General features: G+C 43.8%; 1 protein-coding gene across 11 annotated transcripts in view; it reads right to left on the bottom strand.

Moving 5' to 3' along the window:
* Window positions 1-27379, bottom strand: part of ITPR2 (inositol 1,4,5-trisphosphate receptor type 2) — a 364184-nt gene that overhangs the window by 35432 nt on the left and 301373 nt on the right. For all 11 annotated transcript variants that reach the window (XR_013394522.1, XR_013394523.1, XM_077935647.1 and 8 more), the window contains 3 exons: window positions 13029-13136; window positions 8780-8972; window positions 3401-3526 (listed from right to left, as the gene is read on the bottom strand). Coding sequence is in view for 9 of the 11 variants with exons in the window: in XM_077935647.1 (XP_077791773.1) it covers window positions 3401-3526; window positions 8780-8972; window positions 13029-13136 (427 nt within the window). In the remaining 2 variants the exon portion in view is untranslated. The remainder of the gene's footprint in view (window positions 1-3400; window positions 3527-8779; window positions 8973-13028; window positions 13137-27379) is intronic.

The raw sequence follows: 27379 nt of genomic DNA, 5'->3' as shown, positions 1-27379 counted from the left end.
TCATAGTTTGCAGGAAGAAGGAAGACCCTATCGCCACAAGCTGCAGACTAAAGCTGCTTTTAAACATGCTATGTTAAAAGTTTGCTAAAGGTATTGATATAAACCCTTCTACCTCTCGGTCATGAGTTCATAATGAGTCCAGTTAGTAACATGTGAACCACCATCAGTGGAGTGAATCCGGTTTCAAGGAGAAACACGTGTTCCTCATTAATACTTCCTGCACCACACTTGAAGATTACAAACACTCTTATTGGCAGGCTGGCTCAGCCAAGGATTGAAGTGGAGTGACCTGGAGTCTGACCTATCCTTTCAGCCCATGTGGTGCTGAGCAGGTGATGGCATAGCAACAAGGGATCACAGCTCCTGAACCATCAATGAAGCAGTCGAAGGAAGCAGTTTTTGTCCCTTATGGTCCTATCCTCACAAGTATCCCAAACACTTGAAGATGTTGGAGAGAGAGAGAGAGAGAGAGGGAGGGAGGGAGGGAGGGAGGGAGGGAGAAACTGAGCCTAGGGCTTGCCGATCGGAAGGCCGGCAGTTTGAATCCCCAAAACAGGGTGAGCTCCCGTTACTCGGTCCCAGCTCCTGCCCACCTAGCAGTCCGAAAGCACGTCAAAGTGCAAGTAGATAAATAGGTACCACTCTGGTGGGAAGGTAAACGGCGTTTCCGTGCACTGCTCTGGTTTCGCCAGAAGCGACTCAGTCATGCTGGCTACATGATCCAGAAAAACTGTCTGCGGACAAACGGCAGCTCTCTCGGCCAGTAAAGTGAGATGAGCACCGCAACCCCAGAGTTGTCCGTGACTGGACTTAACTGTCAGGGGTCCTTTACCTTTAAGTAAAATAAATCCCTGCACACAGAAATATAGTACATCAGAGAAAAGGCTGTGTGTGTGTGTGTGTGTGTGTGTGTGTGCTTGTGCGTGTGCGTGTGTTTGTGTATATGAGAGAGAGAGAGAGAGAGAGAGAGAGAGATTGAGATTACGTAGTTATATGCAAGGAGCATTCAAGCAGGCAACCCCTCCCCCAAAAAATCTTCCAGCTGAAATAGAACTTTCTAGAAAAAAGCATTATTACCACTTTACCACTTGGCATGTATATCTAATCTGGTTCTCACATGCATGTTTTTAAAATTCTTTTTTTGGGAGGGGGCAGGTGAGACCCTCTATTCATGCAGGCATTAACATTCATCTGCATGGTTGTCTGGGTAATCTTAACTCTTAATAAATAAAGCTGCCACTTCAGTGATGATGCAACTCCCTGTTTTGTACTCCATCTAACCTTTCCAGCCCTACTCAATATAATTAAAAGTATGTGAACAATTGACATGGGTACGGTTAGCAGTGATTAAAACATGAGACATGTTCTTCCCCTCCCCCAAGAAAACTAGTCCTAAACCAGAAGAGGTATTTCCCTTTGCTCCCCGCTGACTCTCAGGACATGCCCACACATTTTAGGTGCTGAGCTTAACCTATTAATTCCAAGAATACTGGAATTAATGTACTTCCAAGAGCACATGATGGGAGTTATTCAGCTGCACTGAGCTGAAGAAGGCAATCAGAACACATGACAGGAGCAAATCATATGCCTCGGGGGATGTGAGTATCTTAATGAGCATGTTGGCGCAGAACTTTCTGAATGACACCCAAACTTCTCACTTAGCACCCTTGCCATATCTGCTGCCCCAAACATCACAAATTAAGATCTCTCACGTTTAAACACTTGCAGACATTTTTAAAAAGAATTTTTATTGGTTTTTAAACAAATACAATAACCATTAAACACTTACCCAGCAGTATAGCTAATCGTGTATGTTATCCATTGTCCCTAGACCTACACTTACACATTCAACATTCAACATTCAAACATATTACTTCATGTAACCTCTCCACTGAGAATATTGAGCAATTGGTACTGCATAAGAAGGTCTTGATTTTGGTCATTAACATAGCTAAAGAAAGGGGTCCACGTTTCTCTATACGTTATGCCTTCAATTGCCCTCCTGTGTCTAGTGCAGGCTTCCTCAACCTCGGCACTCCAGATGTTTTTGAGACTACAATTCCCATCATCCCTGACCATTGGTCCTGCTAGCTAGGAATCATGGGAGTTGTAGGCCAAAAACATTTGGAGGGCCAGAGGAAGCCTGGTTGAGTGAGACTCTCAGACATTGCTGTATCCCAGATAATATTTCCCCCTATGTTCAGGGGTATTTCAGCCTGGTTCTTCCATTGCTGAGCTATCACTAATTGTGCTGCGGTCAGTAAGAAGCCTACTAGTTCACTGTGGCACAGGGTGGAGCCTAAATCTATTTCCAAAGATAGTGGGGCTAAGGCAGGATTTGGAGAAAGGGGTTGCCCTGTAATTGCAGATATAATGGAATACTCTCTTCCAAAAGTTTTTAACATAAGGGCATTCCCACCAAACCTGAATAAATGAACCAAGCTTTCCACAGCCCTTCCAATATAAAGGGGAAAGGGAGGGATTACTTTTTGCCTCCCTTGAGGGAGGCCTCTTGTTAGCGAGCGGAGATGGTTTTGAACGGGGAGTGGTCCAGATACCCATTACCTTTCAGTTGGGTGGCTAAATCTAATTCCTACACAAGTGAAGGCTTCTAGCACCCCCACCTGCACTTCCTGATATACAGATTGCTGTATATTTGGGAAGAGGTACCTTTCAGGGCATATGCTGGCCTGCTGCATAAGGATTCAAACAAAGGATGTGTCTGTAGGCCCTCTGCCCTGCACTCCAAACAAAGTGCAAAAGAATGAGTCTGAGCTACCTGAAACCAGGTAGTATGAGTATCTTTTAATTTGCCTTGCAGTTCCTCTTGGGAAATTGCTTTCCCTCCAGGAAGCAGGTAACGGATTGTGTAAATGCCTACGTCTTCCCAATCCTCGAACAGCTGATATTTATTTGTGTATGTAAAAGCTGGATGATCCAGGAATGGGACCACTGGTGAAGGGCCACTGTTTTGCTCCATGTTCTCCACACCATCAGTACTGATCTAGTAAATGGTTTGCCTATTTTCCTTACTTCCTTCAAGGACAAAGGTAAGAAGGGGCAGCCTCTCATTGAAGGTGTCAAAGGGACCATGTCAAGTTGGACCCAAGGGTCCTGTGTTATTCTGCTGAGCAATGGGATCAAGGATTTGATTTGAAAAGCAGCACAGTTTAACATTAAGTTAGGCATTCCCATCCCATGTCTGTAAAGAGTTTTGTTTCTTATCCTAGATTTTTTGCCTCCTGACACATATGCAATGAGTTTGTTTTGCCATCTCTTTAGCTGAAGAAGAGGGATGGGAATAGGCAAAACTTGAAATATATACGGTATATAAGAAATGAGGTAACACTGGCTCCAGGTTTATGCTGGGTTTTGAAAATTTAGAAATGAAATTGCTTACCTTCATCGCCATCATCTCCAAATGGGTAGAAAAGAGCTACCGCTAGGTTGATGAAAACAGCCAGATTGAAAGATATACTTCCCCAGAGGGAAATGTGCCGGGAGAACCAGAATAGAGCTGGATTATCTGGGGAGGGAAGAGCAACATTCTGACAAGGAGGCAGCAGAATTATGATGATCAAAAAATAACAGTTTCTAGAAGTGATGTGATGTAAAATCTCCTGCAATGAAGCAGTAAACAACTAAAATATCTGTGGGCACCAGGGGGTTTGAAATGAAACAAATTTAGGCTCTGTTCTCACAATGAAAAGAGGCCCTGGGCAGCCAGTCAAGGTCATTAGACAAGAGGCAGCAGAGGCAGCTGCTGTGTGGTGCTGGCTTCCCACCTAGATTTGTTGTTTTATTTACCTGTGACATCACATGTGAGTAAAACTACACATTATGGAAGAGAGGGGTGAGTATGAACCATGGAGGCCAAGTCACTCAGAGACCAGGAAAGGGGGAAAGGTATCCAGGAGGGCCTAGCCTAGGCTTCAAGCCCATTACCTTGAGGGAAACAACTGAGGCTAAATTGTAGATTTATACTTGTAACCTGCTTCAATGCTACTTTGGCAATTAAGCAGTATGTACATAGATAAATCAATACTAGATGATTCATCAGTAGCGGCCGTGCGGTGGGCTGGAGCCCCCCTTGACTCTGACAATGTTGCAGCTTCACCTAGATAAGGTGGGAGAGAGGAAGGGTGGGGACAAGGTCAAGGTTGGTAAGGCAGTCATGTTGGATGGGCTCTGCTGGTGCATCCTGCTCCATGGCTCTCTCCTACCACACCAGCCACTACTGATATGTATGCAAATTTATTTCACGGCAACTACATATCCATACCTTGTAAAATCTAATGAGATTTGCTGTAGCTAATCAGACACAGTGTTGAAACTGAAGGGAACCTGTACAAGAAACTCTAGCATTCCCTATGCACAGGCAGGAAGAATCAATAGGATACGACAGGCACAGATTTAATTTCTATACAGTGCTCACCTTCTGGTTCTTTCAGAATACAGTGGTACCTTGGGTTATAAACACTTGGGTTATAAACACATCCCTTTGCCTGCTCTTATATACCCTCCAATATTTCTCCAATGAAAATAGGGAAATAGGGACATTCCACTCCATAATGATAATTTTACTATTTATACCCCACCCATCTGACTGGGTTGCCCCAGCCATTCTTGGCAGCTTCATATATATATATATATATATATATATATATATATATATATGTGTGTGTGTGTGTGTGTGTGTGAAACATTAAACATTAAAAAAACCCTTCCCTTCAGATGGCTCAGGGGTGGGATAACTCCATACCCTCCAACATTTCTCCAATGAAAATAGGAACATCCTAAGGAAAAGTTCCGGGATCAAATAAAAAACTGGGATGGCTTCTCTAAATCATAGAATCATAGAATCATAGAATCATAGAGTTGGAAGAGACCACAAGGGCCATCGAGTCCAACCCCCTGCCAAGCAGGAAACACCATCAGAGCACTCCTGACATATGGTTGTCAAGCCTCTGCTTAAAGACCTCCAAAGAAGGAGACTCCACCACACTCCTTGGCAGCAAATTCCACTGTCGAACAGCTCTTACTGTCAGGAAGTTCTTCCTAATGTTTAGGTGGAATCTTCTTTCTTGTAGTTTGGATCCATTGCTCCGTGTCCGCTTCTCTGGAGCAGCAGAAAACAGCCTTTCTCCCTCCTCTATGTGACATCCTTTTATATATTTGAACATGGCTATCATATCACCCCTTAACCTCCTCTTCTCCAGGCTAAACATGCCCAGCTCCCTTAGCCGTTCCTCATAAGGCATCATTTCCAGGCCTTTGACCATTTTGGTTGCCCTCCTCTGGACACGTTCCAGTTTGTCAGTGTCCTTCTTGAACTGTGGTGCCCAGAACTGGACACAGTACTCCAGGTGAGGTCTGACCAGAGCAGAATACAGTGGCACTATTACTTCCCTTGATCTAGATGCTATACTCCTATTGATGCAGCCCAGAATTGCATTGGCTTTTTTAGCTGCCGCGTCACACTGTTGGCTCATGTCAAGTTTGTGGTCAACCAAGACTCCTAGATCCTTTTCACATGTACTGCTCTCAAGCCAGGTGTCCCCCATCTTGTATTTGTGCCTCTCATTTTTTTTGCCCAAGTGCAATACTTTACATTTCTCCCTGTTAAAATTCATCTTGTTTGTTTTGGCCCAGTTCTCTAATCTGTCAAGGTCGTTTTGAAGTGTGATCCTGTCCTCTGGGGTGTTAGCCACCCCTCCCAGTTTGGTGTCATCTGCAAATTTGATCAGGATGCCCTTGAGTCCATCATCCAAGTCGTTGATAAAGATGTTGAATAAGACCGGGCCCAAGACAGAACCCTGTGGCACCCCACTAGTCACTCTTCTCCAGGATGAAGAGGAACTATTGATGAGCACCCTTTGGGTTCGGTCAGTCAGCCAGTTACAAATCCACTGAGTGGTAGCATAGTCAAGACCGCATTTTACCAGCTTCTTTACAAGAATATCATGGGGCACCTTGTCAAATGCCTTGCTGAAATCAAGGTAGACTACATCCACTGCGTTCCCTTCATCTACCAGGCTTGTAATTCTGTCAAAAAACGAGATCAGGTTAGTCTGACATGACTTATTTTTCAGAAATCCATGCTGACTATTGGTGATCACAGCATTCCTTTCTAGGTGCTCACAGACTGTTTGCTTAATGATCTGCTCCAGAATCTTCCCTGGTATTGATGTCAGACTGACTGGGCGGTAATTATTTGGGTCCTCTCTTTTCCCCTTTTTGAAAATAGGGACAACATTTGCCCTCCTCCAGTCTGCCGGGACTTCGCCTGTTCTCCAGGAATTCTCAAAGATGACTGCCAGTGGTTCTGAAATCACACCTGCCAGTTCTTTTAATACTCTTGGATGCAGTTCATCTGGCCCTGGAGACTTGAATACATCTAGACTAGCCAAGTATTCTTGTACTATCTCCTTAGTTATTCTGGGCTGTGTTTCCTCTGCTGAATCATTTGCTCCAAATTCTTCAGGTCGGGCATTGTTTTCTTTATCGGAGAAGACTGAGGCAAAGAAGGCATTGAGGAGTTCAGCCCTTTCTGTGTCCCCTGTTTGCATTTCACCATCTTCTCCTCTGAGTGACCCCACGGTTTCTTTGTTCTTCCTTTTGCTACGAACATACCCATAAAAGCCTTTTTTGTTGCTTTTAACCTCTCTAGCAAGCCTGAGTTCATTTTGTGCTTTCGCTTTTCTGACTTTGTGTCTACATGTGCTGGCTATTTGTTTGAATTCCTCTTTGGTGGTTTCCCCCCTTTTCCATTTTTTGTACACATCCTTTTTTAATCTTAACTCAGTTAAAAGTTCTTTAGATAGCCACCCTGGCTTCTTTAGGCACCTTCCATGTTTCCGTCTCATTGGTATTGCCTGAAGTTGTGCTTTTACTATCTCCCTCTTAACAAACTCCCAGCCATCTTGAACTCCCTTTCCTTTTAGTATTACTGTCCATGGGATCTCACCCAGCACTTCCCTAAGCTTTATGAAGTCGGCTTTCTTAAAGTCGAGAAATTGAGTCCTAGTATGCTTGGCTGCTCCTTTCCGCTGTATAGTAAACTTCAGAAGAGCATGATCACTCGCGCCTAATGATCCTTCCACTTCTACCCCACTAACCAGGTCATCAACATTGGTTAGGACCAGATCTAAAATGGCTGTTCCTCTTGTTGCTTCTCCCACTTTCTGGACAATGAAGTTGTCTGCAAGGGCAGTGAGGAATCTGTTTGACCTTATGCTCTTGGCTGAGTTTGACATCCAACAAATATCCGGGTAATTGAAGCCCCCCATTACTACTATCTCCCTTCCTTTTGCATGCTTGGCCATCTGTTCCAGGAAGGCATCATCTATGTCCTCCGTTTGGCTTGGGGATCTATAGTAAACTCCCACAATGAGGTCACTGTTATTCTTCTCTCCCTTAATTTTGACCCAAATCAGGGATGTCCGTGGAGGATCTGGTCTTAATACCCCTTTCTGCACCAAGAACCAGACCCAGTAATGATGACATAGTATCCATGTAAAACTGGTATGATACCTGGGCATAATGTATTAATTAAAGTCACTGTTGAAAGGTTTGGTCAAGGTACATACTGGAAGTTGAATATAAATCTGATGACCACACATGCAAGGTCTTAAACTCATCTTTACTATGTGGCCAATTACTGAGCCAGCACTGAGAGTCTATCCACACTGTCTGAGAAATTATGCTGACCATTTTGGATTTGCTTTTTCAAAGAACTTGGTCACCACTGGCTCATTTCCATCTAGCTGTGAGTCCTGCAAGTCCTAGTGGAATCTACACACATATAAAAAAATGCTGTGAAAATGCTTTAACATTTTGAAAAACACATTGAATTTTGCATAGCTCGGTTGCCATCTAGTGTCCAATTTGTATATTGCACTTTACAACACATTTAAAACGTTTTACTTGCAGCTGTGTAGCTGAGTCCCTGGTCTGTGCTTCTCTGTCTGGCTCATATTGTTTGTTTTGCCTATTAGTATTAGTATGACTATTTGTTTAAAATGTGTTCAGTTTTGTAATGGTTAATGAATTATCTTGAATTATTTTTTTATTCCTTTTGTTGTGAGCTGCTTTCAGCATGGTTTTACCATGAAGAAGTGACATACAAAAAACTCAAACTGATGATGATGATTCTTATCATGCTCCTGGGGATGGCATAAAATAATAAAGCTTTTCTAAAGTGCTTCACATACATTATTAACTCAGTATTCTTTATAACATGCTTGTAAAGTAAGTTAGTTACTGGCTTGCCTCAGTTCATTGCTAAGGTGATAATTGAATCAGCGTCTTCTCATAACTACTGAGCACAGCAATTTCAGATAGACACACACACACACACATGGGAAATTAGAAATCCTGTCATGATTGGGTGCTATTCATTAATATTCCATACAAACTATCCCACATAGACAGGTATTGACACTAATTGTCACTGTTCTTTAAGGAGAGATGTGCTTGTTGTCTTCAGGTAGAAACTTCTGAAATAGAATCTGCAATTAGAGTCAGTACAGATCAGCTTTTCAGATTTCACTTGTGACTAAGCACAAGTCGTTGTTGACTCCTGGATCTAAAATGCTTTGGAGCCATGTCACATGAGTGTCTCTCTTTTTTTCTACACAGTATCACATGGACACACAGAAATTCAGATCAGAATGCTGACATACACTGCTTGATCTCAGAGAGTGGGACAAACTTTGGTTTACATCTTCTGTGAACTAGGCCAATAGCACGTAACAAGCTCACAAATTATTGTACTTACTCCTGATTTTCTTTTGCCACTTCATTTCATTATACAGATCCTCTGTCTGTTGGAAAAAGTCATTTACTTTGCTTCCTTGTTCATCTCTCTCGGTAGTATTGAACACACGGTACTTGGATTCATGCGTGAGGAATTCACAGATATTTGGCACAGGGAAGACTATTTGTTCCATAGTCCTATCATGACGGACGATCTGCAAATATATGTTTCTCACTCAGATGCATACAAGGTTTGAATATCATATATAAACTGATTCTTGCTTCTATGGGCTGAGGAAAGGGACAAATAAGATGATAGATACAGCTAAATTCTATCCATCTTCCAGACAATGTAATTTGGCACAGTTACAGTTTGTCTACAAGCAGGAAAGAGGGAAATATTAATTTCAAGGGTAGCAAAGTGACTGTTCTTTAACAGATGCTCTGCAAGCTTTACTTTGGGAGATTTTCAACTTCAGTCTTTGTCCTCCAAAATCCTAAGCATCCCTTGAAAGGTAGACAGAAATGTTTAGAAAATGATGCATCCCCAAAGCACAGCAAAGCTTATTTTTAATTATTTTTAATTGCAGAAAACAGTAAAATGCTAAGCATTACACAATGATTAAAATGATTTATTTTTAAAGAAAGTAACATGACCTGGAAGTGCTGGTGAATACATGGGTCTTACATGCTGCCAGATGTGGGAGGGAGGCTTTGCCTCATGCCCTCCATGCACAAAAAACAATCTACCTGTATGTGATCAGTGTCCCCATTAAAAAAGGGATGAGAAAGTTTTGTGAGTGGTACCTACTCACATACAAAGGTGGTCTCTGCATCTCACACATTGTGCTACACTGACCTGGGTCGCATGCAACACTAAGCCAATAATGAGAATTAATGGAGAGAATTCACTTACCAAGAATGAGCAAATATCCAGAGCTAAGAAGTATTTTGGTATAGCATTGCGTTTGAACTTGGGCTCATGGTTTGCCTTACTCCAGATAAATCATGAATGGTAAAGCATGATTTGGCTTGGTATAACATGTGAACTAGGCCTCTGTATATTGAGAGGGGATAGAGATGAGCCAGAGGTTCTCTCTAATGTGTGGCCCTGAATGTCTAAAAAGCAACATGCTGACTGTATTTGTATGTAACATTAAATCATGGTTTAGCACTATGTGGAAAAGCTGTGGTGAGTCCAACAAAGCACCAGGTTCATCTGCTTGCCTCTTCAGAGCAGCTATGAAGACTTCTGCCCTAGAGGCTCTAGAGACTAGGACTGAAATGGTGTCCCTCCACAAACTTTAAAGTGTGGACCAAGGTTTATCAGCTGGAATGCAATGCTACAGTGAAAGCTGAAGTACAGGAAGGACATATATTATTATGCAGGATGAAGTCCTTCTGCGCTGATTTGTTTACTTGCCAGGACAAATTTTCCCCACAATTAGCATTCAGAACCTGAGCAAATAGTCTCAGCGTTTTGCCATCTGAACACTTAATCAAGAAGATTGTGACATTCCAGGTCCTACTGTCAACAAAAGTGGCTTCAGTTTGGGCCAAAACTGATACACAAGGCAAACAATTAAAATGTCCCATTAAATGCTAAATTCATTCTATACTGATGCACATGATTCAGTTTTGACTATCTTGATAAATGGGCACAACGCTTTCTCAACTGCTCAAGCTTCTTGATGCAAGTTAAAACAGCAGTTTTATAAGAAAAATGCATTTCTTTGGTTGTGGCAGGATCCCCCATGCAAACGAGTTTAAAGACACTGGGATCAGTATCAGAGCTAAAATCTTAGAAAAGCAGTGCCCATTTCAAAATCTCTGGCATGAAATTCCCATGTTCCAAGTCCAAAAGTAGTTTGCTATAGTCATATGAACATAATATTTGCCTTGCTGGATTAGACTAAGGTCCTTTGTTTTGTTTCCAGCAAAGGTCAGCCAGATTGTCTAGACCAGCCGTCCCCAAGCTGGTGTCCTCAGATGTTCTAGGCACTAATTCCAAGTCATTAGGCCATGCTGGCTGGGGCTGATGAGAGCTGTAGTCCAAAACATCTACCAGCTTGGAGAACACTGGTGCAGAAGCTTGGGGCACAGGGGTGCTGGCCATTAAGCATTGTCTGCCCCCAAGAAATGATACTTTGAAGTATACTGGTGCTAAACATGGAGACTACATTTAGTCATAATGGCTTATAGCTACTGTGCTGTTTTTCTAGAAAATAAGATGCCAGAACTCACCATGAACCAGGGGTGTAGCATGTGGAGGGTCAGGAGGGCTGCAGGCACAGATTTTTGAAGAGGTGCAAGGCGGCACAACCAGGCACCCCAATGACAGGTTCCCTTATCAAGATCAGAGCCATGAGGAGGCAAGACAAGACAATCCCAGGCTGGGCCTTCAGGGCTAGGGCGGTGCTGCCACCTGCACATGCCCCACCCCTTGGCCAGCTAAGAGGGAGGGGGAGGGTGCCATTGCTGCCACCCACCAAGGAGAGGAGAGGCTCTGGCAGCTGCCTCCTTTTTCGTGAACATGGTGCCACAGCCTTCAGGTCTGCCCTCCTTGCTGGGCAGCTTCAAGCCTATTTCTCCCTCCCTTCACTTTGCTAAACTCTGTGCATACTGCCTAGTCTCCTCCATCTACTGTCAGACCCCTGTGGCTTGGCCAGTGGAGAGGGCTTGGGTTGCCATGCCCATCCTCCGTGCCCTGCCCCTGGGCACCGTCAACCTGCACCATGGCGCTGCCATAAACGCCTCACTTGTTCTCTTATAATGGCAATGGCGCCCACTTGAGAGGTGAGTTCTAGCTGAAGAAAAGCCCTGCTAATCACTAATTAAAAAATTTAAAAAGAGAATAACCTGTTAACGTCTCTTAATCCTTTCAAAATCCACCTAGGCTAGTGGCCACCACCAAACCTTGTGCTGGTAATTTCTAGATTGTGTGCTGTGTGAAGAAATATAGTATTTATCTGTGTATAAGTCAAGGTTATTTTATTAAAAAATTATGCTAAAAATTGGGGATCATCTTATACATGGATAGTGTATAAGCACCGGTGGCATATCTCTTCTTTCTTGTATATAAAAATGCAAGAAGGGCCTTTACACTCGCCAGAAGCTCAGCTCTGCCCTCACCGGTCCTGGAAGGAGCTCAGTGACTTTGCACCTGTTCATTGGGGGAGATAGGAAGCCCAGAGCACTTGTTCTTTAGATGTTCCTTTTATGAAGAGGCATGTAGTAAGACCATTGAGCCCCTACTGGTGAGGCTTGCTGACCTCCCAGAAAAGCAAAAATTTGACCTTTTCCTGTTAGGCAAAAATCAGAAAATGACTAGCATGGTCGCCAGATTCTGTGTATAGGTCTGCAGGTGCAGACCATCTCCCAACTCAAACTAGTTTGTTAAGAAAATCCCCAAACTCGGATCTATGGGTGACTCTGGGTCAACTACCTGCGGTAGTTTATTGTTGTACATTGTTTTTAAATTTATTGCTGTACATTGTTTTAATTGTTTGTTTTCCTTCTGTGACTGTACCCCCAAGTGTGTTTTATAAGCTGGTCTCTGACCGTAATAAATTATCTATCTATCCATCCATCTATCTATCTATCTATCTATACGGATAGTGGAGAGGTGGGATGGGCAATTGGTGGCTGCTGCAATTGCGGGTGATTGGTGGGTGCGTCAAGGCCGCTGGCTACTGGCTGCTGCGGCAATTGGGCGGGCGATTGGCGCTTGCTTTTGGCGAGTGTACAGATGATTGGTGGATTTGTCGACGTGCACACGATTGGCTGTGGCGGTCCTGTGGGTGAACAATTCTTGGCAACCCCCCCCCCCCCAAACCTCAGCAACTGTGGGCAATCCTCCTGAAAAAAGCTCAACAACTCTGGGCAATCTCCCCAAATTTTCTCAATTTGGAGTCCCAGAAAAGAGGGGGCATCTTATACATGGGGCCATGAGGTTTAACACAGAAAAATACCGTAATTAATTTTGTCTACTCTGCACATCCTTCTTCACATTGTTCAGAACTGAATGGTGGCTGTCACATCCCCCTCCCTCTTTTAATGCACTGTCCCTTAGAGTGGAACTCAAGTGGATGCCTCATTTAAATAAAGGACTAGAAATTATCTCCAGCTTCATCTACTCCACTCCCTGCAATGAAGATTCTTAAGGAGATGGCTAACTTTGACGTTCATGGAACTGGGAGGTTCAGAGGCATTTTCCAGAGGTCCAAGTGTGCTGACTCTACATGTTTTGCATTCAGTGAACAACTCTTTACCTCAATCTGGGCTGTGTGGTTAGCATAGTGCTTCAAAGCATCATCTCCTTCTTCTGGATCAGACCCAGGCTTCAGCATGTGCTGCAGTATTTTATTGTGGCGAGCCAGCTAGAAGGCAAAGGGTGGAAACTATTTGATTCAGTCCCTGTCAGAACTCTCTCCCCATCTCTGCAAAACCCATAAACACATATTACATACTACAATGAAAAAACAAAAAAAAATCCTTCCAGTAGCACCTTAAAGACCAACTAAGTTAGTTCTTGGTATGAGCTTTCGTGTGCATGCACACTTCTTCAGATACACTGAAACAGAAGTTGCCAGATCCTTCTATATAGTGAGAAGGTGGGGAGGGGTATTACTCAGAAGGGTGGTGGGAATGGGTGATTGGCAGATAGCTGTGATGAGCCTGTTGACGACTCTTAACGACTGCAATAGGTCTTACAGGAAAAAGCAAGGGGTGAGAAGGTGAAAAATGGCTTTGTCATGTATAATGAGATAAGAATCCAATGTCTTTGTTCAGACCAGGTCTCTCCATGGTTTTAAAAGCTGCAAAAATAGTTCACAAACTGGCACAGTCACTTCCAGGTTTGCGGTGTTCGGGAGCCAAAATGTTCGAAAACTAAGCTGTTCAAAAACCAAGGTACGGCTGTACAATGTATTCATGTTAAGGATTCCTTTAGACCCTTTGCCACTTTTGCTACCACACAGTTCACCTTCTAGAGCTTTGCCGAGAAGTTTCTCCACAGTGTGTGTGTGTCCTGGGAGGTTGTGTAAGATCTTGTGTTTGGTTAAGCATTCAGTGGCTAGAGAATGTTGAATGCGGGTGCCAACACTTATAGTTTGAAAACGTGCATTTAAAAAAAGGAAGGAAGGAAAAGCAAAGCAAGAAAAGCAAAGCAAGATGGAATTGGGTAGTTTTTAAAAATGTTTTTAGCTAGACTCCCTGTAATAACAGTTATAAAGTTATTTCCACTCTCTGTGTACCATCAAAGCTGAATAGTGATTTCTATTATGCATGTAGCAACTTCCCTTCCAAAATCTAGTATTGTTTTATACTCTTAACACCTTACCACACAGATAACAATTTGTTAACAAACATTAAAAACAGCAGGGTATTAATCACTGAACAATGGGAGATCCTGGAATCACATGTTGAGAGGTTTAATTAGGCTGATTATGTTCTCTGTAGCAACTGAAAGAGCTAATCTTTTCCTAGCAAGCAGTGGCATGGATAGGCCACTGGAAGCCAGGCTTAACCTCCCTTTTGATTCATTTCTTCAGATAATTTCACTTGGCCCAGGCTGGGATTTGCTCTGGTATATCTGTCATTGTTTGTTAAGTCCACTGCCTTGTCCATCCTTGAGCCATTTCCCACAGTCACCTTGTTGACCTACTCCATGCTCATGCCTTCTTTCTGGGCACGGCATGCTATGTGAGCCCCAAAACTCCTACAGTGGGTACCAAACTGGTGATCTGAGGGATGTCAGATGAGCAGTTAACTTGTGCATCACAACCCTGCTCTGAACAAAGGAGGGATCTGCAGGGAGACCAGCCCACACCAATGTAAGATATCTCCTTGCACCAACAGGACAGAGCATTCTAGGTGGTATTCCCAGAATATGGCAAGGAGAAGACAGGGGCCCTGCTCTGACAATAGTTTCATACAACTATTAAAAGTGAAGGGACCCTGTTTTCTTTTCCGTCTGCCCCCTTCCTGTTTAATCAATGTATATAATGCTTAACTGAAAAATTGGTGCTTCTAAACAGTCTCTAAAAGCAGCAGGGTCAGCTTTGCTCACTCAGTCTGAGCACCTAGCCCTGCCGCTGCCATTGTATACAGATGGCCTTCATCTCCTTCTCCCTCACTGCACCCTCTACTGAACATGATCCAGGTCTGACAGCATCCTTGTCCCCCTCCCCCATATTATATATCCTTTTTGAAATTATTTATTTATATCTGACCTGTAAATTCCATGTTCAAGTCCTTCCTGTCCTTGAATTTTCCCTCCCCTATTCTGTTTCCTTTCTCTAAAATCTTATCAGGGGACTGATGGAAAATGGCTCTTTTTTGTTTTTATTGTATGCCAATATAAGGACTGTTGTCCAATGGTGGAGTAAAAATATGAGAAACTACATAATAAATACATATACCCAACCTTTGGGTATATTCAGTTGAAGACTGAATGGGCTAATGCATGAGGGCCTCTTCTGATTGAGTCAGCTGGCTTTTAGACTTCACACACACACTACTTCTCCTTCCCAACATATGGTTCTGCTGCACATTTATGGTCTTGGTGGTTTATGTCTCTCATCTACTTGGGATCTTTGCTATGCTAATACCTAATTACTCCAGGGACTGCTGAACTAAGTGTGATGCAAGGAAGGATTTCTCAATTAAAGGTTGTGTGGTCTCGCCCTTCAATCAAGGTGGAATCTTAGTCAGGAAATTTCTCATACATGATCAGGAGATCATACTATATCTGAGAGGAGGAAACCCACTGCAAATTCTTTATCTCTCCTAAAATTAAAATGTAGAACTTTTTGTAAAGTTTCTTGCAGATTCCCTTTAATACAAAATTGCAAGCTCTGTCTTCATCTCGTACAAGCGTGTTTCAGCTTAGCAGAGGGTGCCTGCTGCAATATATTGTTTCAGCAATGAGTCTGGTTTATTGCATTGCATGTCCCTCTGAGCACACTATCTAGATGCACTATACTGTAAGGTGACTTTAGGTGAGGCTACCTTGAAAGGAGGCATTCATAAAAATGGAATACAACATTTATTGCTTTTCAATAACCTCAGGGTGGTCTACAAGCAAAAAAGACATCTCTTCCACCTCTTCCCTGAATCTTTAACAAATCTGAACTGAAAAGTGAAAGTTGTTTTCTTTCAGGTCCATGTGCCCTTGCCAGTAATGGGGATCCAACATTACAAAATGGCATATTTGATCTTGTAAAAGTTACAGGGATCTACAAACATAATTGGTTAAAAAAAACCCACCATAATGGGCAGAATCCAGCTGAATGTCCTCCTGAGCAGGACAATGCTGTTGGATTGTGTCCATTATCTGCAGCATATGTAAATCAGTGAATGTACTGATTCATTATGACGACTATACTGTTAGGCTTTGAACAGCGAATCTTGCAACAGGAATACAGCAACAGGTGATTCTTCCAAATGAATGATTTATTTATCTAAGGCTGGCATTATGGACACTCATACAGAGAATGTATGATAGATTTGATGATGATGATGATGATGATGATGATGATGATGATGATGATGATAAGATGGATAAAAGAAGAAATGGTTTATCTAGTCTCCTAGCAGTGTTTTTCTAGGTAGACTTTCATTTTGACTGAAGGTCAAGGTTGCTGAATCCTTAATCAAAGGAGCCTTTATTGCCTCAAATTTAGTTCAGCACCAATCCCAGATGTGATTAAACATACACAATAGCAAGAATGCTTAGTAAGTGGGATGTGTTTTCTAATAAGATTCTATACTGGACATAAGCAATAATATAATCTCTGAGGCCATTTCCAACTCTGAAGTGTTTCTCTGTACCACATCAGATTTTCTCAAAGTCCTAAAAAATGCAGCTCTCAGCTAGGAAAAATGGTACATGGCCTCATGGGTCCATGTGTAAATTTGAAAATCTATTAGCTAATGATGAGAAGAGCCCCAGGCTTCTTTAGTAAAGAAGTAAAGGACTCACCAAACCATCTCTACAGAACTGAGTCAACTCGGGTCTCTGAAAAAGAAAATCTGGTAACAAAAACCCGCACACATGAAACTGATACAAATGCAGAAGCACATTTATTGGTCTGAGGATTTAGGATTTTTCACTTTTCAAAGTTCAAGTTCTCAAATATTGTAGCTGAGATGCAACAGAGCTGACAGCTGTGGTTCTGCATCCTCAATGCACATGCAAATTCAAAGGTAAGTGCTATTAGGGTTTTTCAGTGGGCTCTTCTGATCTACAGTAGTAAGAATACACTTCTAGGAACAGCATGCTATGCATCCTGCCTTTTCGGGTGATTACACCTCTGTGTTAAATATGCATTTAAAGCAAGGCTCACTACATAAACAAGCAGTATTATTGCTCTCACTGAGTTTATGATGATATTGGGTGTAATTCCGTGTTGTCTGTGTGTAAGTGGAATGGACTTTTGATCGCACAGAAGGACTTCTTCTCTTTCCTGTCCTCTCCCCTGGAGCTCTTCCCAACACCCGCATTATGACTCACCTTCCTAAATGAATATGCAAGATGCATGAAGATGAGAGCATCCTAAAACATGCTTGTTCCTAGTAGACCTGGGTTCGGAGTTGACAGGGTATAGAAACAAAGCCAACATCCTGAGATGTTAAGAGAGAAAGCCTCAGAACTGAAAGGCCTGAAGCTGCTGAGACTAGGTGTCATTTCTGTGGTTGATGAATGATTGCAAATCACAGCAATGATGTGCTTATACAAGTGCCACACAGTGCCCATTCTGTATGTGTAAAGAGTCATTCCTTTAGTGTGACAGAACTTGACTTTGGAATTCCCCTACTGACATAGGAAGGTGCCATAACTGTACTCCTGTAGACTCCTACCAAAAACTTTTGTGTTTTGTTGGGCCCATCAAGGCACATGATTGAACAGTTACATCTGTGTTTAAATTCACTTCAGATGTTTATTGTTTTTTGATGTTTTTAACAGTTTATAAATGTTTTCTATGAAGGCCTGAATTTTTTTATTTGCAAATGGTGTCGTGCATAATACCTTCCACCAAGTTTGCTACTTGTACTGTTTTATTCATACTACTTTCTTGCAGTACAGATATGTGATTCCAAACTGATTGTTACTGTGTGTGTTTTAATCTACAAAGGGTTAAGATGGATTGGATCTGTGATAGCCTTATTATTAGTGCTGCAATTGTTCATTAGATCAGGCAACTGATTACAATACTTTTGATCAATTAAAATGTGTTTCTGATTAGCTGGCAGATTTAAAAACAAAGAAATTAACATTTGTCTAATGCAAACATTTAGAAAAACAGCAAGTGTTATCTTAGAAGACTTTCCCTTCTTGACATGCATAGGAGGGAATTCCTTCAAAAAAATGCTGCACATCTAAAAGCAAAGAAATGCACACTTTTCATTTCAGAGCTATTATATTCATATGCAAATATATGAAGATTTGCTTAAATAATTTATCAATTACAACTCATGCAGCTAGCCAAATCTTGGATCTCTTTAATTAGGCAGCATCTCTGTTTATCATCATTCTTAGGCTAACACCTGTGCTTGTATGTGAGAAATTATTATTATTATTATTATTATTATTATTATTATTATTATTATTATTATTAATATCATTATTTTAAAAAATACTCAATGGGGCAAAACTCCTTAAATGAGAGATCAAATGCCTGCTCTCCTCCTCCAGAGTCTCACTGAAGTCAACAGGATATGCATTGTCAGGTCACATGTCTGACTCTGGGCTAAGTTATGACGCTAAAGGATAATACTCTAATGGGCAAAAAGTCAACAAGATGCAGAGAGAGAAAGTTGCCAAGGATTCTCTTCGCAACAGAACAGCACCTTCAGACATTTGTTTCATATTTCTGGGGCTCATTAGTGTCAAGCCCCTGTTGCACCTTCTACACTGGATCTTTAGAGAGAGCGTAAAGTAGTGTTATATACCATTTTAATGAACTGCAAGGTTCTCCTATTTCAGTCCTACCAGTCCAAGTCAAAGTGCCTTGCAACAGCTTCTGATTCTGCTGGCATTTAACTAGATGGTGTCAGAATGACACTGCTATCTTGTCTCATCAGGATGATGACTACAAAAACAAACATGCAGAACATAAAAAGTTCTATGACAAGCATCAGGCCTGGCAAGCAATGATTTGAGTCCCAAGGGAGTCACGTTTCCATATTATCTCTGAGCTCTGGCACTGCAATCAACTGAGGTGCAACACTGCTCAGATAGAAATCTGCAAACTCAGCAAAGCCCCACACCAATTTCAGTCTAGGGACCTAAATTACACCTTTTGTGCAGTTAGGGGATTTTTCTTCCCAAGAGGGTGGCTGGAGTGGCTTTCCAGAGAAGCTGTTTTAAGACTTCAAGACATTATCACTCTATTTCTCATTATTTATAGTGCACTTAAAAACCAGCAAATAAGAAAAAGGTACTGCTATGTACAGCTATTGTGCCTACCTAAAGAAAGTTGGGAGCACAGCTTTCAGGTGTAAAAAAGTATAGTCCAGAGTTCAAACGTATTTATGTGTGCATCTGTATCTAAATCTATAAAAACACCCACACACCCCTGTATGTTTCCTTGAGGTGTGTTTTCTCATTCCAATGAAAGGGAAATGAAATCTAGGTATGTGCAGCGGCGTAGCGTGGGTTATCAGCACCCGGGGCAAGGCAAGTAATTTGCGCCCCCTAACCCGGGGCAAGGCAAGTAATTTGCGCCCCCTAACCCGGGGCAAGGCAAGTACAGTAATTTACTCTCCCAAGCAGCAGCAGCAGCAGCGAGGCTTCTCTTTCCCCCGCGCTCTCCTGGAGCTGCCTCTTTTCTTTCCTTTTTTCCCTTTCTCCAAGGCTTTTCGCTTTCTCTCCTTAACTGATTCCTCCTCCACACCGCGGCGTTTCCTGGCTGCTTCCCCCCCCCCCTTCCCCTCTCTCTCCTCCTCGCTCTGCTTGCCTTGCCCTGCCCTGCCTGAGGGCGCCCTGAGGAGACTCCGCTCTCCTTTTTGACCAGGCGAGGTGGAAAAAAGGGGGGAAAGTCTCTTCCCGCCCCCTCGCCAGACTCCCTGCTCGGCTCGGCTCACTACCCAGGCGGCCAGTGGAGAGAGAGCCGCAATTACCAAAAGCTCCTCTCCCTCCACTTCGCCAAGCTGTCAAAGCCCGGCAGCAGCGGCAACGGCAGCAGCAGGCGCAGCCAGACCCCCGCCAGCCAGCCAGTCCGCCCGCCCGGCTTCCTCTCCTTTTTTTGCCCGCAGCAGAAGGCTTCGCTCTCCCCCTTCCGCGACCTCCTCGCCAAGCCGAGCGAGCGCGGGCTCCCTAACCCGTGGATTTTAGTAGGGGCAGAGAGCTGCTAGTGCGAGCGCGCCCCCCGCCCATGTTGCGCCCGGTGCGGCCGGCCCCCCTGGCACCCCCCACGCTACGCCACTGGGTATGTGTAATTGCATTTGCATGTATTCAAACCATACCTCTCCCTTTCCTCTGTTGTGGTCTCTCCAACTGTCAAATACAGTGGTGCCTCGCAAGACGAAATTAATTCGTTCCGCAAGTTTTTTCTTCTTGCGAGTTTTTCGTCTTGCGATGCACGGTTTCCCATAGGAATGCATTGAAAATCAATTAATGCGTTCCTATGGAAACCGACTTCGGACCAGGTCCGGGGACAGTCTGTCCCCCGACCTCTTCTGAAGGCTGGGGGGGGGGAAAGGGGACAAGGGCTTTTCTTCCCACCCACCCCCCCAGCATTTTAAAAAACCCCGGGACAGCGGAGGGCTTCTCCGCTGTCCGGGGCGATCTTAAAATGCTGGCAGGCGGCATTTTAAAATCGCCCCGGGACAGCGGAGGACTTCTCCGCTGTCCGGGGCGATTTAAAAGCCCCTGGGAAGGCAGGCAGGGGGGACAAAGACTTTTGCCCCCCGCCAGCCTTCAGAAGAGGTCCAGGACCTCTTCTGAAGGCGGGCGGGGGGCGAAAGTCTTTGCTCCCCCCGCCTGCCTTCAAAAGCCGTCGGGGACAGGAAAGCCAGGAGAAGCCGTGCAGCCCTTTTAAAGTGCGCGCGGCTTCTGCCGGTTTTGCGGGAGGTGGGGGAATTCCCCCACCTCCCAGAAAAGCCAGGAAAGCCCTGCGCAGTGTCTCCCGGCAAGGAGAGGCTGCACGGGGCTAAAGGGGAAGGCAAAACAGCGAGCGGGATCCATCCCGCTCGCTGCCTTGCCTTCTTCCATAGCTGCGCGCAACCCCTCCGCAAGGAGAGGCTGCGCGGGGCTAAAGGGGAAGGCAAAACAGCGAGCGGGATCCATCCCGCTCGCTGCCTTGCCTTCTTCCATAGCTGCGCGCAACCCCTCCGCTAGGAGAGGCTGCACGGGGCTAAAGGGGAAGGCAAAACAGCGAGCGGGATCCATCCCGCTCGCTGCCTTGCCTTCTTCCATAGCTGCGCGCAACCCCCGCAAGGAGAGGCTGCACGTTTCTCCGCTCTCCCGGGAAGGCAGGCAGGGGGGAGCAAAGACTTTCGCCCCCCGCCTGCCTTCAGAAGAGGTCGGGCGGGGGGCGAAAGTCTTTGCTCCCCCCCCCCCGCCTGCCTTCAAAAGCCCTCCGGGACAGCGGAGAACAGGAAGGCAGGCAGGGGGGAACAAAGACTTTCGCCCCCCGCCTGCCTTCAGAAGACCTCCAGGACCTCTTCTGAAGGCGGGAGGGGGGCGAAAGTCTTTGCTCCCCCCGCCTGCCTTCAAAAGCCCTCCGGCACAGCGGAGAAACGCGATTTTAAACCCGCTGTCCCGGGTTTTTTTAAATGCTGCTGGGCGGCAGCGCTGCCACCCGGCAGCATTTTAAAATCGCCCCGGACAGCGGAGAAGTCCCCCGCTGTCCCGGGGTTTTTAAAAAACCTCTCCGCCCCCCCGCCAGGCTTTGGAGCAGCCTTCCGAAGCCTGGCGGCGGGAGGAGGTCCGAGGACAGTGGGGAAGACGCGCTGCGCTTCCCCGCTGTCCCGGAGATTTCCCTATGGGCTTTCGTCTTGTGAAGGAAGCCCATAGGGAAATTCGTTTTGCGAAGCGCCTCCAAAACGGAAAACCCTTTCGTCTAGCGGGTTTTCCGTCTTGCGAGGCGTTCGTCTTGCGGGGCACCACTGTATCAGATTTGTAAGCTGCAAGGAGCAGAAGTCTGTCCTTAACTGTAATTAAGCAATTTCTGAGTTCTGACATTAACTGTACTTAAGGTCAATTGTTTCACATGGTTAAGTGTGAAAAGGGATTTGCCTCAGAGAAAAGCAGGCACAGAGATAGAGAGTACATGCTCTCAAAGCTGGCCCCTAATTTTTAAAAACTAGTTTAAAAAGAGTAAGTGCTATGCCTGTGCTGGCTCCTATTTCTGTTGTTTGTTAACAATGAATTGGGTTGGGGAGGTTCCCTGTAGAACAAACACATGATTTTACAGGTATGCAAAGATGGACCACAATCTGCTGGTGGGCCACTGGTCAATTTGTTGGTTGTTGGGATTTTCCCCAGGAAGGTTGAACTAGGTAGCCCTAGTCTGATTAAGATCACTTGTTCTGTCTTAAGCAAGACTGAACATCCAGGATGATTTAACAAAGATTACTGATTTAACATTGCAGTCTTCAGCTGCGATGCTTACCCCATTTAGCAGGGGGTAAGCCTCATTCAATTCAATAGAATTTAATTCTCAGTACACATGGCTAGGATTGCACTGTTAATTAGCAAGAAATCTTATTAAGTGCATGCATGTGGGAGAAATGATACTGAGTGTTCCCTGGTGAGAACAAGGAGTGCCAGGGTGGGGAATATGTAATTTTGCCCCATCTGTTAATGTGAGTTTAAGACTGCGGAGAAAGCAGCGGAAGTGAGATTAACAACAACAACAACAACATATTATTTATACCCCTGTGATCTGGCTGGGTTTCCCCAGCCACTCTGGGTGGCTCCCAACAAAATATTAAAAATACAATAAAACATCAGACATTAAAAACTTTCCTAAACAGGGCTGCCTTCAGATATCTTCTAAAAGTCAGATAGTTGTTTATTTCCTTGACATCTGATGGGAGAGTGTTCCACAGGGCGGGCACCACCACTGAAAAGGCCCTCTGCCTGGTTCCCTGCAACCTTACTTCTCCCAAAGAGGGAACCGCCAGAAGGCCCTCAGCGCTGGACCTCAGTGTCTGGGCAGAATGATGGAAGTGGAGACGCTCCTTCAGGTATACTGGGCTGAGGCCATTTAGGGCTTTAAAGGTGAGCACCAACACTTTGAATTGTGCTCAGAAATGTACTGGGAGGCAATGTTGGTCTTTCAGCACCTGTAAGGGTCTTCTGCTGGTTCCCTCACTGTGAGAAGTGAAGTTACAGGGAACTAGGCAGAGGGCCTTCTTAGTAGTGGCACCCTCCCTGTGGAATGCCCTCCCTTCAGATGTCGTGATAAAGAATTACACAACTTTTAGAAGACATCTGAAGGCAGCCCTGTATCGGGAAGGTTTTAATGTCTGATGTTTTACTATGTTTTTATATATGCTGTAATAATATTTTTATATAATAATATAAATGATGTTGTTGTTGTTATTATACTTGATAGGTAGCACTGGTGGTCTCTGTTGTATTTCTGTATTTTGGATCTGGTAGTAGTTATTATGGTTGCCATATGTTTGTTGCTGTTGTTTAGATAAATGTTTTTAGAGGATATCTTATCTAATTGTTTTGTGCTGCTTTAAAATGTTAATTCTTATTGTATCATTTGTATTTATTTGTGATTATTATGGTATAGTATCCATTCTTAAGGAAATCAGCCCTGAGTGCTCACTGGAAGGACAGATCATGAAACTGAGGCTCCAATACTTTGGCCACCTCATGAGAAGAGAAGACTCCCTGGAAAAGACCCTGATGTTGGGAAAGATGTTGGCACAAGGAGAAGGGGACGACAGAGGACAAGATGGTTGGATAGTGTTCTCGAAGCTACTAGCATGAGTTTGACTAAACTGCGGGAGGCAGTGGAAGACAGGAGTGCCTGGCATGCTCTGGTCCATAGGGTCACGAAGAGTCGGACACGACTAAATGACTAAACAACATGGTATAGTAAACAGATCAGAGATTTCTTTGGCATATGGGCTGGTATATAAGTCAGTTTGTGTCATGTTTGATCAAACATGGTCACTTTGGTCACTAGCAAGGCAAATCTGCTGCACCTAATGACGTATTCCTTTCCTTCCACTAATAATTACCAATTAACTCAGATTACTACTGTATGCTTACTAGAGAACCCAGGGATAATATTTTGCTTCTACTCAAAAGAAAAATGCTTCTCTTTCTCTATTTTTAAGAACTTTATCAATGGAAGTGAATGGCCAACTGTGCTAGATGATCAGGAGAGAGATTAATTCAAACTGATGTTTGTATACTGTGAAGACACATCAATTTCATGTTGTGTAAATTTCTTTTAACCGTAGCAGGTGACAAAAGCAGTTTTCATGATGCCCATCAGGAGATAGTTGGGTTTGCATAGGTGATCTCAGCTAATGAAATGCCCAATTATAACAATGATTTAGATCAATAGCCACCTCCTCTGGATCCTAGAATTCAACAGCCCAACCACTGCTGTGACCTGACAAGTGAAGATCATTGTGTACATTATCAATAAACATGACAGACTTTCCAAAGAATATGCATCCTGTTAAAAGCACAAGAAACCATTCTTTATTACTAACTAGCACCCATTATGTAAAATTTATTTTTAGTCTATTGGAATGGCTCCTAGAACAGTGGGGTGAATTCTTTCCCTTGTCCTTAGCCTCACACTTACTGTTACCTCTCATTATAGTTTCCTTTTTATACTGGAAAAGGCAGAGGATCAAAAGGGGAGAAAAATGAGTGTGGGGAAAGGAGATTGGGCCAGGTTATTGATTCAGCAGAATAAAGTAGTGTAGCTTTTCACTGCTTTTACCTTTTGAGGAGGCAGGTGTTGGTGGCATTGTATGAGGTACGTTTGAATGCACACATTCAAGAGTTAGGGCAGAACCATCTCTCCGCATAAAGGCAAATAGCATTCCATGTAGATTAGACTAAAATCTTCTTGAAATGCTGGTTTTTACGTGCAGGGGGTTCCTCCCCCATTTTTTGAGTACTGAAATGCACCCCCCCCCGCCCCAAGCCCAAGTTGGAACAGTCAAAGAAAGGCTTCACCACATGGTTTTCCTGATTGTACAAAGTGGGCCTGAGTGCTTTCACCCTGTTTTTTAATGCTACACTGTTGATTGGCACAATCCAATTCTATTATAATCAAGGAAGTTGTGCCAGCGAAAGAGAAGACTGTATCTGAAGCCTCTTCTATTATTAATGCAAATTGACAAAGCCTCTTTAAAGCAGAGGTGGAGATCCCAATGCTTTCCAGATGTTGTAGGACTATGTCTCCCATCACCTCTGCCCATTGGCAATCCCTGTTGGCTAAGACCAACTGGAGTTGCAGTCCATCAACATCTGGAGGCCTGCAGGTTCCCCACCCCTACTTTAGAGCCTACTGTGTCGTGGTGGCAATAAAATGCACAACGCTCAACATGCTTTGAATGAATGACCACAATAAATGGAAGAGAACTTGTGAAATGGATTGCATTCAACCAAGTCCTACTCAGAGTAGACTCACTGAATTGAATGAATCACAGTTAGCCATGACTATTAATTTCAATGGGTCTACTCTGAGTAGAACTTAGCTGAATACCACCTGTTGTATTTTCTAACACGTGTCTCTATTTCAAGCATCATTTGGAGCTTTTCCTTTTCTTTACCTTCCTATTAGTGTCACTTGCTCCTTCGTTTTTGTTCTCCTGAAGTTTGAGGCACAGTTAACAATAGACAAAACAAAGCACTGGAGAGACCAAGAACAGCAGGTAGGTTTGGCACCCCTGCCCCTTTGAGGTTCATCCATCCTAGTGAGTATCTGCCATTCTCTCATATAGGAAAAGGGAGGACCTGAATCTGGAGAAAACAATGCCGGGGGGGGGGGGGGAATCTTCTGATAGGATGACTAGACTACCAACCAATCCTCATCTTATGGAGGGTGCAATGTGCCTCCATGCACAGGACACACAAGGCACATTGCTCCCTCTCCCAAGCCTCCCCCACCTGCAATGCACAAGCCACATGCATCTCCCCAGTTACGACAACAAACATTTACCTAGTAGTTAGTAAACATTGCTCATCTCATGCAAATTATCTCTTCCTTTTTACTGGAGGTCATAGGAAGCATCTAGCGATGCTGTATGCAACAAACAGGTTGCATTTCCCACCATTTCTGCCACTTTTGCCAGTATTTTACCATGGGTTGTGGAAATAATGTTGCATATGTAAACTCTCATAAATGGCTCAGCCCTATTACTTAGAATCTGCATCTCATCATGGGCTCTAACCACTAGTACAGGGGATGAGGCATTGCTCTTGATGGAAGCAGCAGTTTTAGGAGGGAATTAAGCTAATCATTTGTGATCTATGGAAACAGTGACCTTAAATGGCAGGTGGAAGTAGGATGAAAAAGAGAGGAAAACAGTAACACAAAAACAGCAAGCAAGAAATGTATGAGAAGATGCAACACAGGAAAATACTGAGAAGAAACAATAGCTTGCGTATGGGAGAGTAAACATGTGTTTCTTGCCGATGTCTCATCTAGGAGCATGTGGTGCTATCCTATCTCCCACATTACATTGCAACATATTTATATCCAGTGCTTTTTTTCTTAAAAAATTGTTTAGGGGTATTCTCATTTTCCTTCTCATATTGAAATACTGCCCCTCAGCGAGGCCAAACTCAGATTACAAAATGTTTAGGGGTATGCATACCCCTGCATCCCCTAGAAAAAAGCACTGTTTATATCTTTCTAAGCATGGAAGGTCAGCAACTTACAATAATGCTTTTGGTAAGATCAACCACAAGTAGGAGCAGGAAAGGATGTGGCAAAATGCAGACCTGGCTACTGCCTTTTAAACAGCAACAGAAACTGAGAGTCTGAGTGCCCCCAAAATAAACTGTTGTAACAAGGCTGAGATAACAAATAGAGGAACATGAATCTAGTTTCTGCGGCTTCTTGTAATCACTGCAGAGATTGCAAAGCTTTCCTGGGGCCAATTAAAATCCAGGATATTCTCCAGCCTGGGACTCAAAGGCCAAGCTAAACCATATGAACTATGGCAAGCTTGTAGAATTTGTAACTCATCAAGCCAAGCACAGGCTAGTAGCCTACCAGTTTGCTAGTAAAACTGAATTATTGTGTCATAAAATGATGCATGTCTAAAAAGGGTGTCACCAACATGAAAGGTTTGGAAAGCTCTGGTGTATAGGGTGCCACTTCTAGTTATCAGTGTTAGGCAATCTGAGTCAGCAGTGTTGCTCAACTAACACTCAGAAAATGCTGACATACAGTAATCATCTCAGGGATTGCATTATCATTATTTGGTTATATGGGATGATCTTCTGTGGGACGCTAAGTTGAGAAAACTCAACTAATGAAATCACAGCCTGTGGGTTGCATCCACTACTCTGCAGGAATAGTGCCACTGATGCAACGGGACTTCTTTTTCATCTCCTCCCCCTGCACGTCCCCCAAGTGTCTGGAGGTGATTTTGAGGGGCAATGGAAGACTAGAGGGGA

This window comes from Podarcis muralis, chromosome 10 (genome assembly GCF_964188315.1).
Source record: "Podarcis muralis chromosome 10, rPodMur119.hap1.1, whole genome shotgun sequence".
In the NCBI taxonomy this organism is placed as follows: domain Eukaryota; kingdom Metazoa; phylum Chordata; class Lepidosauria; order Squamata; family Lacertidae; genus Podarcis; species Podarcis muralis.
The sequence above is the reverse complement of the archived record's forward strand: the minus strand, read 5'-3'. Positions and strand labels throughout refer to the sequence as shown.